Source organism: Buteo buteo, chromosome 7 (genome assembly GCF_964188355.1).
Source record: "Buteo buteo chromosome 7, bButBut1.hap1.1, whole genome shotgun sequence".
Taxonomy (NCBI): domain Eukaryota; kingdom Metazoa; phylum Chordata; class Aves; order Accipitriformes; family Accipitridae; genus Buteo; species Buteo buteo.
In genome coordinates, this window is record NC_134177.1 from 13,701,933 (window position 1) to 13,715,472 (window position 13,540).

The window sequence follows — 13,540 nt, forward strand, 5'->3', positions numbered from 1 at the left end:
CACCCTTGGCTTTCCAGCCAGCCTGCTGGCAATCCACAAGCCCTATCCGAATGAGAGTTCGGCTGTGAATTTTGTCAAACTAAGTGTACAGGAAACAAACAAGGTAGCCTCTGGCTGTTTCTTCTGTGCCGGTCTCACACACAGATCTGTGTCTCCTACAGTGGCCTATTTTTGCCAGCAGCCGAGAAGTGCTACTGACTGTTTTACAGGTGGGATTGCTACCCTTCCCTGTTTTTCTGCCCAGGACCTTACTTCTGCTCAGGAGACTTCAGCGTGGAACTTGCAAAAGTCCTTGGAGAGGGAGTGAGCACAAAAACATGGGAAAAAATTAATCTCAATGGAAATCCTTGACTAATTGACAGGTTGGAATAAGAATGACCATAGACCCCAAACTATGCCAGGCAACCAGTCTGCTCCAGGCACTGCAAGCTCACTCAGCCAGCCACATGCCTGGCTGTTCTGCTCTGCCAGCTTTACAAGGCCTAATTAGCTCTATTCCTTTTGTTTGTAATTACAAAAGCAAACAGCCCTTGGAGAGAGAGGGAATAGAGGAGGCAGCTCCTTGACTGACCTTAATATTATAAATAAAAGTTCACCTCTCATCAGAGGTACTTGAAAATATGAAAGGGATGAACACAAGAGCCCTGGTGAATGGAAAAGTTTTCTAGGCCAGGCAGGGACATGGGGGATAGAGCCTTGCTGCCCTGGGGAGGCATCAGTGCAGGTTCAAAGATACCATCCCCAGCTGGAACCATTCTCTACCTGGTATGCAAAAAAAAGTACACCTGACCAGTTGTGTTCATTGTTACAGCCGGGAGAAGCACAATAACCTCCCACAGAGGCTTTAGAGTGAGATGGATCCTCCCAGGGCCCATCTCTTCATGATCCTGTTAACCCAGGAACATCAAGCAACTATACATAAGAGTTTAAGAGACACATATAGATCAGCAGGTCTCTTCCTGCTCTGCAGGCAGAGCATCTCATGCAGATAGCCACAGCCTGCACATACCGTGCCCCGGATAAAGCTACAGAGAGCAAAGCACGGCTGAAACACAGAGCATCTCTCCCAGGAGCACCCTGGCTCCACACCCCATCCCTTCCCCATTCCTGCAGCTCCCACTCCCCTGCAAGGGAGCCGTCCGCCCTCCCCCGGCCCCTTCCTGCTCCACCCAGGGTGCAGCCTGCCTTGCGAGGAGCAGACCTTCTGGTTCCTGGGCTGCAATCGTAGCAGATTACTGGGTGAGTTTCTGCCAGAGGCCACAACCGCCTGACTCACCGCAGAAGATCTGTCCCCACCTATGTCTGCTACAGATACACACAGCTAAACAAGCTCCATGCTAGCAGGCAGGCTCCCAAAAGCCCAAGCCCCCTCTTCTCCTCCACGCACACTGTCCAAGTTCTGCTCAAAAACAAGAAATGAAGTAATGCAGGCCGATTTTCCTTAAAAAAGTCCATTTATTGAAATTGTTTAAACACTTTATACAAGTTCCCAATATAAGCGTCTGCTCCCTGGCTCAGGGTTAATGCAAATACAAAAGCACAGACTTCAGCAGCTCTTTAATGTGACCTGAGCCGCCACCTCCTAAGACGAGGTCTCACGAGGCAGCTGCTGTGCACAGGCAATTCCCCGTGGAGTAGTGGAAGCCACATGACCCAGCTCCAAGTACAGGCCAACATCAACTCAAGCCCGAAGCAAATGCTCTGGTTGGTTTCTTTTAGTAACTTTATGTTGCAGAGTCAGGTCAAACAGAGGTGCAAGGCTTATACAAACCACCAATGCCATGGTTGTACATAGCTCAGCCCCAGAGGCTCTCCCCATCTACAGAAGGAAATCAAGAAATCTGATGCCTCTGAACACATACACAATTATAAAGCCAGGTCAGAAGCAACCAGTTTCCTTCCGTAGAAAAAGCAAGGTTGAGCTTTGGAGAACTGGTACCATCCTTCTAGGAATTACGAGACTTCACTCCTGTCAACCTCAGCCAGTGTTAGTCAAACACTAAGTGGCTGACTGGGTGTTTCAGAGGAAGGGGTGGGAACCTTTCATAAGCTGCATTTTTTTTTTAAAAAGGTATGACTTAATATGCAAAGATGGCTTTATCTTTAAAATGCTAGTTTTTTCCTCTTTGGTGAGCTTGGATTAAAAGAAAATGCCATAACCTTTGGGTCAGTTTCCTTGGAATTTGCCTTCATATCATCGCTGAAAAGTGTTTACAAGAAAAAAGAGACAGGATCAAAAGGCAGATTGTGAGGTATCCTTGGGGAAACATCAGGGAGCAGCAGTGCATTCAGTTTGGTTTAACACATTTAGCTGCATAAGGCAAACCAAGATCAGTAGCTAAGGCCAAATGAGAAAGACTTAAGGAGAGTGTTTGTTAAAAGGTGGCCTGTAACGCACACAAGGGGATAAAGCTTCAAGCTCAGTTAGGTACTAGGGTGGGAACACAGAGAAACAAGCACTGGCAGCACTTGGTGTCTAAGGAACAGCAGCAAGAGCCGCACCAGAGACACCCAGTGAAAACAGAAGGCAGTCGTTTTTCTTTAGCTCTTCCCCAGCACCAGGGAAACCTGCAGCTGCTTTGGGAGTCTGCTAATCTCTGTAGTCACAATTTTTGCAGCCTTTTGCTCAGACACAATCAACTTACAAGATCTTGTCAAAAGAGTGATGACACACAGTTAAGCCGAGCCACCTTACGCTGCATCTTCTCTTGGCCAACAGCACATGCATGGACAGTTACGGATTTCAATTTAAGTCACAGCAATTTAATTGTGTCTGACCATTTGCCATGCCAATCTGCACAGAAAGGAGGGTGCTGAAGATGCCAACAAGACAGTACAAGAGCATTTTACATCTCCTCAAACATTCCTACATGTAAAATCTTTTCCCTAAAATTATGTTTCCCCTTAAGATATTGGTTTCATCACTTTGTATATAATATATGTTCCTTTAATGTCTACACACACCACACTGGGCTCTAACTTAATGGGATATGGGACTGAATTGTTACCATCTATTTTTTTAAAAAACAACTAAAAAAAAAGCACCAACATCCATCTAAAAAACAGTATCATTTTCCCTTTTACTCCCAAATACTAAACTTAACCCAAGCTTGGAGGTTTCATCTTTCCAGTGGCAATACCTATGAACCTAGGCTAGCCTTCCTCCACGGGCTGGGAGAGAAAGGAGATGTCCAGTAGCAAAGAGGATTACAAAAATATACACATTTTTGGGAGAAGAGGAAGGCAGAACCTAGAGTCTGAACTCTGCTCAGGACAGTGGCATTGTAGCGTCCTCTCCAAAATGCTTTCACTACCAGTGCTGGTGGCTCCTCTTCTTTGTTTCATTATACATAATCCTTCCCTGTGGAGGGGGCATTTTTTGGATAGCCTCGGGTGGGTGGATACGAAGTTTCTCTCCGTGGACAGGAGCAGCAGAGGAAGGCTCCCCCCAGCATGGCCAGAGAAGCGGCTGCCCAGCCTATGAATAGAGCTGATCCAAACTCGTATCTGGGGAGAAAGAAGGAAGAAAGTGAATACTGCAAGTAGTGCCTCTGGATGACAGTGTTAGCATGTTCACACAAAGCAGAAGAGAGCTGAAATTGGGATATTAATTAGGGGTGGAAGTGGCTTCCTGCAAGGCAGCAGTTTGGAGCAGCCCAAGACCCGGGTGACCCTCAAAACCCAGAGCTTTGTACACTGGGTTAGTTCACCCTGTTAGCCCACCCTGCGCAGCTGCAGCAGAGCCAAGCTCTGTCTGTGCAAACCAGGCCGTAAGCATCTAGCGGAGGAAAATTGCAGAAGTCACAGCAGTTAGGGCTCTGGCAGTGATGCTGCCTTAAAACAAAGCCAAGACTTATGGAGCCACATGGATGATGAGATCTGGTCCTAATGCTCTTTCTGCACAGCTTGAAGCCAACCCAGCTAGCTCAGGAAATTCCCTTCTTTGTTTTGAGCCACTGCTACTCAAAACTAAGCCCTGTGAGCATTTGTCATGCTATACTATAGTGTTATATCAAATGGGTGAGTACCTGGCATTGACGGGGGTGAAAGGGTCATAAAAGGCCCGAGCCACTCTGTTGCCAAACCACGATGTGGCCACCAGCGCTGCCAAACCTGTACACGAAGGGAACACAATGGAAGAAACAATCAATAAAATCACTGCAAAAATAAGTGTAACAGAAGCAGCATCCGGAACAATGCTGAGCTGCTGCTACCCTGGGAAGTTCTGAGCTGTTAGTGCTGGTTGGGAGAAAAATTAAGAAAGGATTTGAGGTCACCCACAGTTACACTGCAGCAAAAGCAGGACTGCTGATAGCCTTTCACTGAAGCAGGATGTACAAGTCAAACTCAGCTCTGCTAACAGAGACAAAAGGCATGCAGTCCATATAGAAAATATAACACTAGTGCCAAGAGACCCATATGATGCCTCGGATAGTCAGCAGCTACTGTGCCAAAGTCTGCTAGGGAATTCCTAGCCCAAAATGCTCTTGCAGCAATGACAGCAAGCCCTCCCCTGTCCTCTGGCACCCTATGCGGGATAAATGCCGTTTAGGAAATGGCACATTTAACACTAAACACATCTGTATGTTACCAACCTGCAGTGATGAAGATGACCCCACCGAAGACAGCCATCCGCATTTTCTTCACCTGGTCATCTTCCATGCACTTCATGCATTTCATGCCAGTCACAGAAACAAATACAGCGACAAGGCCCAGGAGTATTGCAGCCACCATCAAAGCCCGAGTGGCCTGCAGACTGCCTAAAAGACATTAGGATTTGAGTTACCACAAAGAAAACTCGAGATACAAATTCAAATTACTGGGCTCAGTAATCATGTGTCAAAATACTCTACCCCTCTTACACAGAATACAACCAAGACATTCTTTTTTAGCTTTAAGCTCCCAGAGACTGTGATGCATCAGGATCAGAGGACTCAGCCTCTTCTAAAATGCGTGGCAAAACAAGGGCATGCAGCTTTTTGCAGGAAATGACCTGGGAATTGCCCTCAGACATCTTTTGTTCCTTGATCATTTGAATCCCAGTTAGAAGGACTTATCTGTTTATCAAAAGAAGTATTCAGATTTAGGCTCTACCTTGACAAAGCATTTAGGCACATGTTTTAATATGAATAGTGCCATACATATGAATAGTCCTACAGCAGACAGCAAGGCCCCTTTATTGCTCAACACTTCCAAAACCTGTCTTTTATACAAATACTTCAGTGCTGATTTAAATATTTTGTGTTAAATCCTCAGTTTGAGAGTCCCTGAGGGTGCAAGAATACAATTGCAACAGAAACAGGATTTTCCTAGCCAAGTGAAAAATAGGGGTTGTTTTTATACCAAAAAAATATTTAGCTTATTAGACTCAAAAGATATTCAAATGTTTTAAGAGCCTCTTGCACTTTTGAAGAATTGGAGCAGGGGGTAATGCTTCCTGCAGCCAAGGGTTGTATTCGCCTGGGTTGTCAGCAGACAGCCTCAACGTACTTTATCCAAGATTTGGTTTTCTGTTGATTCATCTGAAAGCATAGACACACTAACCCTAAGTACATGGGCTACTGAATTCAGATTTTCTTGATACCAGTGGAAAAAGAAAATTATATAAATAAAGTCATTACTGAAAAAAATCAGGTGACAAAACACCTGAATAGCAGTGAAATAAGAGCCTGAGCTTTATTGCCTGGCAAGTCAGGTTTGTTTGAACAGCATGGATTTTAATATACAGTCCTGTTAATATCTGGGAACAAACGGCTGGTTAATCAAGGGAACAAGCTCCCAGGAGCATGCTGTAACCAAGGCAAAAGTGTCCCTTGACACAGAAGGTTATCTAGCAGTGACACATGTACAGTTTTAGCAAAGTATCACCAGAATCTGTTCCCAAGCCTGGAGCTCACCCCTCAGAAAGCACACTGGCTGCATTCTGCTAGAGCTCTGCAAAGCACTTCAAGCTTGGACAACTGCAGCTGCGAGATTTAAGCCTACAACCGAGCACCTGCAAACTCATCAGTCAGCACTGGTACGGAGAACCCAGCAGAGTCTGTGCTACAATAACAGGCTCTTTGGCTCAACCTGAAACACAGAGAGGAGTTCAAATCTGATACCGGCCAGGAGGGTAGCACAGCCGCACACCTATCCTCTACAGCTTCTTAAAATTCTTGTGACCCACACCAACAACAGGCTATCAGGCTCTAGTACTGCTTTAAAACAGATCCATATCTGCCTCTACGCACACCACCTTATTGTTCTGTAAATAACTATGAAACCACTTAAAAACAATGCAATAAAAAGGTAATATTCAGAGCAATAGGAAGTGACACACTTTCTTAAGAAGAGTCTTGGCTTTCTTGGGAAAAATCCCACAATCAGCTTGGCTAAATGTCATCTCACTTCCTTCAAAGGGGAAAAGTGACACACCTCTGCACCACCCAGGTGTTAATCAAAACCCATCTGCTGCATCGATTGCAGAAACCCATTTGCAAAGCCATTTATCAGTTTAGCATAAATCACAACTGCATTACCCAAACACATTTTTAAGAGATTTATCTCCAACGTCAGAGATTGCATACAAAATATAATTTCTAGTTTACAAAAGTTACGGCAGTTTTCAGAAAGACTTCAGCTGGCAGGTTACGGCAACAATTCAACTGCCATACATTTAAGACTAAATTGCGCGTTACAGCAGCAGCTCTGGAGAGGCCAATGGCTGAACACTAGTTCATACTTTGCGTGGGAAAGGACATTTTCTGCAGAGGTACCAAATCTGTTTCATTGAGTCTACAGTAAGTTGGGCTTAGTCTTGCTGCAGAAGAGGGTTTTGAAAGAGTTCTTTCATGAAGCTGAAAATAGGAAATGTTATCTCAACTAGAAAACTAGTTATAAGGGTGGGAAGAGACCTCTCACCTTCAAACGTGGTACTAAGGGACAAACACAGGAAGATGCTTGAAAAAGTTTCTATGACCTTAGAAGACCTAACTATGAAACCTGCTAAAATCTCAAGATGTACAAGTATTAACTGGATGCATGCCATGACAGCTTTGCAGAAGCAGCTGAACAAAAAGCAGCATTGTGAGTATTTCCCAGGGCTGCCTGCTTTCAGCAGCAGACCCTGGAGGGACTTCTGGTGTTCTCACCCCCTCCCTTACGCAGGGCTCTAAGCATGTACAAAGCTTGCAGTAGGACAGAAAAACAGGTTGGAGCATTTGCAGAAGAGACTGTCCATTTTTTTTATCCCAAGAAGTTTTAGTGTGACATGACTCTGTTAGCCAACCATCCTCCCCCTCTGCCCAGCCTGGCTGCCCTGTGCTCATAGTACACACTGGGAGACAGCGCTTTTGTCTTCCTACCACTTTTGCAATGTGTGCAGTACATTGACTGCGGTTAATCATCATACAAGCTATTAGTTATTATGTACACATTAACAACCATGTTGTCAATGAAAGCTACACATCCAGAGGCTGAGAAAGCTAGTTTAATAATAGTTCTGTTGTTCGCATGGGCCTTTTCAGGTGCTTTAAAAAATCCCAAGTGAAATAAGTATAATATTGTCTTAACCTGCTAAACAGGACTGGCTACCAATAAAAAAGTATAAGTACTCTACAGCAATTTAACTTTACAACTTTTATCATATTAGAAACTGGATTTCCCCCACACTCCTTGCTGCTGCAACTGTCTCGCCAACAGGAAACAGGTAGCCCAATGCTTGTAGCCTCCCACAAGATACACCAGGCTGTCAGAAAGCCCGGCCAGTCTCAGGAGACCTTGGGGAAAAACAGTCCTGTACAAGGAAAAACAAACTGGCCTGGCACCAAACAACAGCTGTCAGATGGCAACAGTATTTTGTCAATATAAACCACTATTGACCTGGAAGCCAAGCCCTTTTATTGCTGATTAGTAATGAGAGACCCAGCCTGAAAAGCTTCTATAGCAAGAAAGCAGCAAGTACTGAAGAACAGAGACTTAAAAACTACTGAAGATGGTTAATAGAAAAAGTGAATTCTGCAAGCCATAAAATCCTGTGTAAATCCACAAAGATGGCACAGCAGCTCACATGCGTTTTGCATAATGAAACCCACTTTTTTAAAAACATGCTAACAAACAATTCTGACTTACTGTTAGTGGGTTTGGACACAGACTACATGATGCAGTTTATCAGAAGCCTACACAAGACTTTCTCCTTCCCACCAGTATCGTTACCCAACACAGAAGTAATTGCTGGCAATCGCTTAGTTATCAAAAAATAGGACTTCACCAGCATATGTTTGAGGTTTTTCTGTCATCACAATTCCTTATTTATTCCATTTATGTCATCTACATCATAGAAAAGCTGTTGAGAAAGTGCCATGGGATTTTTGTAATGCCTGTTTGTAATGCCAAATTGCTCTAATGGCGCTGTGTGCAGATTATTGTCTGATAAAGATGCTCATTGACTGCCTTGTTTGTATTTAAATTATGGAGTTTTCCTTCCCTTCCCATGGGCCTCCATGCAATCAAGTGATGACGGAATACAGGCGAAACAGATGCTGCGCTGCTCCCTCTAATCTCTACCCGGGAAGCTCCCCAGGAGTTACAAGTACCCCTGTAGCGTAGGAAGCATGTTACACTGACCACCTCCAAGAGAAATCAGCAGCCTTCCAAGCCTTGCCACTGGAGTTTCACAAACGCTGAATCTCCTGAAAGCAGTGGGATCCAAGATCCTGCTGTCCTGCCCTGCCAGCATGTGAAAGTTACTTTGTGCAGCAGGCAAGGGAATGAAGATCGGAGCAAGCAAAACCAGCTTCAGAGGTAGCCAGCCAACATCTCCCCCTTTGCAGTCATTCTGGCTGGACCCTGCTAATGGCTTGGAGGCTTTCAATCCCCTTACCAGCCCCTGAAAAGACCCTGCACACCCGTCACCATCAGGTAGTCTGGATGGACTCCTTCAAAGCACCTCCCCACAGTCTAGAAGACTTGTACAGAGGAATCTGGGCAGAAGGCAGACTCAGACAGGGTCATGTTTCTTGCTAAAATGGGAAGGCTGGGAAGTCCTCACTGCATGTCCAGTGCAAAAGAGGCGAGTTTAGTAGGTGGCCTTGTACTCTGCCTACCACAAAGCAAATAAGGTTCAATGCCCTCCTGCAGTCACCCGAACAGCAGAGGAAGCTTGCTGGTAAGACAGGCAACACACGGTACCACCATTTCCAGATTCCTGGTCAGAGGAGACCTGGGCAGCCTGTTTTCCCACGAGGCCTGGAAATTCCCTTACCAAGAGATTTAGTAACACATAGTAACACTAGCTACTAAAGCTGCTTAGAAGCTGCTTGTAGAGCAATAAAGCCAGTGTATTGCAACAGACTCCCATCCCCTCTTGCAGACACAACACGGCACAGCACAGGAACAGCCTCGGTGGCATTCCAAGTAACTCTCTACCTTCTCAAAGCATGGCACAAGTGAGACTGTTTTATCACTCCATCATGATTTTTCATGAGGAAGGAACAGGGATTGAGAAATATGGGAGAAAATTAACCCTTAACCCACATGAAAAACACAGATACCAGCAGGTTCTACCAGCTTACTCCAGATCCAAAGACGGAGAGGTGATGAACTATTTGGACACATTTGTCCCTTGTACTATAGCTTTGTCCCTCCCTGGGCCACCCTCCCAAATCCCCCACCATCATGACAGAGCAGGAGTAACCTAAGCGTGAACCCTTCCTTCCCCCACCCATCTCCTTCCCCAGCTCCTGGAACAGGCTCAGCCAGGGTTCTAAAGATGTAGGAGGGAAGATTTCACATTTCAGTGGTGCTGTTTGACCCAGAGGGCATCCAAACCCTTGTTTATTTTCTGGGCTCGGGCACAAAGGCTCATTGTGGATGTACTAGGTTTGGTGATAGATGAGTCTCAGCTTGTCTCAAGCACAGAACCTCTCCCAGCAAAACCAAACAGAGTGATGAGTATCTTCAGCTAAAACAGCCTAGACAGGACCCAGAACAACCTCTGTTCTGAACGTGAGTATGGTTAGGTGGGCCTGAAAGCTTGCAGAGAGACAGGTACCAGGAGCCCTTCTGGCTCCTGTCTGAGGCCATCGCCCTGAGACCCCGGAGGAGCACAAAGCTCAGCTAAGCTCCATGGACGATGCTGGAGGGCTACAAGAACAATGCTGAGGCTGTTCAACAAAGCCTTGTTGCAAGGGTGGCTTTTGTTGCCTCTATGTCTGCATGTGGCCACGCACTGCTTTTCACGTAAGCCAGCAAAACGCAAAACGCAGCCTTTCTATCGCTTGAATAGGAGCACTGACATAAGCCCTCAGCTGAACGCAGCTGCGGGAGAAGTGCCAGCATGGGTGCACTCCAGCAGCGTGGCCACACGGGAAACTGGAGGCCCCTCGGTTGGCTACCAGTGCTTATCAGCTTGTACCAATCCCATCTTCGAAACGCAGCATCAGTCCAAGCAGCCAAACACTGACACGTCTAGAAGAATGGCAATAGCTACAGATATGCAAAAGCTTGCTGGCAAAGCTTTCTGACATTCCCACAACCATGAATTACTACAGGTGCGAGGAGGCTCAGTCCTTTCTATAGGGACAAGGTAATTACAGATCTGAGCCTCTCCCATCTGTGCATGAGGCTCTGACACGTGGCTCAGAGCATTCAGGGCATACGAAACTCTGGCAGGAAAGCGTGGCCAGGCAGGAGAAGTTTTTCTGCCCACATAGCTGTACCACCTTCACCCCGACATAAATGAATGCAGTAAGGAAACTCTTACCGCCCAGCTGTGCCTGTCCCAGGGTGCGGCTGCTGAATGGGGTATAAATGGGGTTTTTTTTTCACACCTCCACCCACAGCAGCACTGCCGGTCCCTGCCCAAGCCTACTAAGATCCTGAAGGGAGACCAGGCGGGGAAAACAGCAGAGAACGTGTATGTCCCTAGGCGTGATCCACTTTCAAGCGGGAAAGGGGCAACGTAAGCGAGCTTGGGTACTGAAAGAGCGAGGATTCCTTCAGCCAGCCCTCACTGACTTGCCCAACGAGGAAAACATCCCCTGCGATTTCTGTATTTCTTGGGCTTCCTGGGAATTTTCAAGCAAGCGTGCCCTGCAGGGCGAGGGGCTCTGTAGGAGCACAAAAGGCCACTAACAGCTCAGCTTCGGTCCCTGGCACCTCACACCTCCCTCCCCCGTAGCCCTGGAAGAGAAGAGCCCTTATTGTTTGCCGGACAAAGGTGAGGGGAGCAGCCGGTTTTCAGCGCTCAGCCATGAATGGGCCAGGTCTGGAGGTCCCGAGGCAGGTTTTTAGGAGTCTGTTGAAGCCAGGCTCCGCAGCTGATTCTGCGGGCAGGTCTCATTTCCAGCACAATGGGCTGCAGCCACACACAAGCCCCCGAGGCAAGTTTACCTTTCGCAACCCACCCAGGGGGTTGGCTGGAGATTCCTCAACGCTGCCGGCATCTTCACCCCCCCCACCCCCAGTGCGAGATAAGAGGCTTGAAGCTGAGCTTATACATAATTACTACTCAAACCACCCCAGCCTGTGTGCTTAGCCCAGCCCTGATCATCCACAACCTTGCACCCTGTTAGTGCTAGTGGGTGCACCGCGCTCCTCTGCCAGCTCTAGGGTCCACGGGCGTTCGGGGCAAGGGAGGAAGAGTGATTGATGTGGGCTAGCGATGAAGGTGGGGTCTGGGGTGTCCGGCTTCGCTACGTGACACACAGGAAGGGTTGGTGGCAATCTAAGGCGGGGATACTCCCAATGGCCCCCGGTTTGTGTGGAATTACCTGCTCGTTCCGTTGGGAAAGAGAAGGTGACCAAGGTGGCAATTATTATTTTATTAATTAGGGAGGGAGAGGGATGAAGGTGTTCGAGGACACTACTGAACTCGGGATGAAGGGAGGGATCTTGAGAAGGGATGATTTTTTTAACCCTTTAGGTGTCAGCATAAGTTACATGCTCCAACGCCCTAGAAACAGCCCTCACTGGGGCTCCAGCTCCGTGTGACGGCCCCGAGTGACACCCCAGCAAGCCAGGCTGCAGATCCTGCATGCCTGAGATGGTTTTGCCATCCCAGGACAAGATAAGAGACCTAGAGATTACCTTGATGTCCTGGTCTCCCTAAAAACTCCGGGCAGCGGTACCTGGGCTACAGTCCAGCTCACCTGCCAGCCCTTTGCTTAAAAGCCCCGCGGGAGTAGAAGCGACTTTCCCAGAGAACAAAAGACCAAAACAGTCAAAGGCAAAAAAGGATCCGTGCTCGAAAAGACCACTTCAGCACCGCCGATGAACTTCGCCTCCTGCTGAGCCGTGCCCCACGAAGGCAGCCCCCCTCTGAACTTCTACAGCCAAAACCTCTTGCTCGCAATCACCGCGCTTTCCTGAACACAAGTGGATCATCTGACCCTTCCCCTCCCGCGACGTTTTTTGGGGGGGTACGGGCAGCCGCCGTGGGGTCAAGGGCTGCGGGACGGCTCCATCTCCCCCCCGGGTACTGCCCCGCCGAGCCCCCCCGCCCGGAGAGGCGGTCCCCCCGCGGGGGTGAGCCCCGGCTGGCCCGAAGGACAGTCACCGGGGGAGCGACCCTCAGCCCCGGCGGGGGAACGCCACCGCGGGACCCCCAAAAGGACACCTGAGCCCCGACGGGACGATGGGTGACCCCGAGCCCTGCACCTTCACCCTCGAAGGGACAGGCGGCGTGGCTCCGGCGGGACAGAGACCTTGAGACCCCACGGCACCGGCACCCCCAGCGGGACAGGCGCTGGGCGAGGCGGGTGGGGGGGCGACAGGACTAACACCCCCGGTCCCAGCACTTCAGCCCGAGCCCCGACACGACCCGGCACCAGCGTGCTGGTCTATGACCCTGCGGGACCGGTACCCTCAGCCCCGCCGGGACAGGCAGTGAGGCGCAGGGGGTGACCCCGACGGGACGAACATCCCAACACCCCGCATCCCCCAGCCCCAACTTACCCTCCAGTTTGAGCAGCGAGTCGAACACCTTGCACTGGATCTGCCCCGTGCTCTGCATGGCGCACGACATCCACAGCCCCTCGTAGAGCGCCTGGGCCGTCACGATGTTATCCCCCGCGTAGGATGCCATCTTCCACTGGGGCATGGCGGTGCTGATGATGATACCGATCCAGCCCAGGAAGGCCAGCACGAAGCCCAGGAGCTGCAGGCCCCCGCTGGCCATGTCTGCGCGGAGCCGGCCCGGCGGCGGGTTGAGCTGCGAGGGGAGGGGGTGGGGGGGGGGGAAAAGAAGCGGGAGAGCGCGAGCAGCCCCGCGCACCGCACTGCCGCCCGCGCGCCGCCCCGCGCCCCTTTTCAAGCCGCCCCGAGGGCGCCCCCTGCCGGCCACGCCCCCGCCACGCCCCCGCGGGCTTTTCCGCGCCGTGGGACGCGGCCCCCCCCCCCCCCCCTCGCCCCCCACTCGCCTTCCTCCTGCGGGGAAGCGGGGGGAGCAGCCCTCGCTGATGCTGGCCCGTCCGTCCGTCCCCCACCCCGTCCTTCCTTCCTTCCTTCCTTCCTCCCGGGGCGCAGCATCGGGGGTGATGTCGACATCGCCGGGGGGTGA

At 49.4% G+C, this 13,540-nt stretch overlaps 1 protein-coding gene across 1 annotated transcript; it reads right to left on the bottom strand.

The window, feature by feature from the left end:
* Window positions 1-1,435: 1,435 nt before the first annotated feature.
* CLDN1 (claudin 1) lies at window positions 1,436-13,217 on the bottom strand. Its single transcript, XM_075031630.1, has 4 exons — window positions 12,937-13,217; window positions 4,596-4,760; window positions 4,029-4,113; window positions 1,436-3,507 (listed from the first exon to the last, which is right to left on the bottom strand). The coding sequence occupies exons 1-4, from the start codon at window positions 13,157-13,159 to the stop codon at window positions 3,345-3,347; spliced, it is 636 nt and encodes a 211-aa protein (XP_074887731.1). The 5' UTR covers window positions 13,160-13,217; the 3' UTR covers window positions 1,436-3,344.
* Window positions 13,218-13,540: the final 323 nt, after the last annotated feature.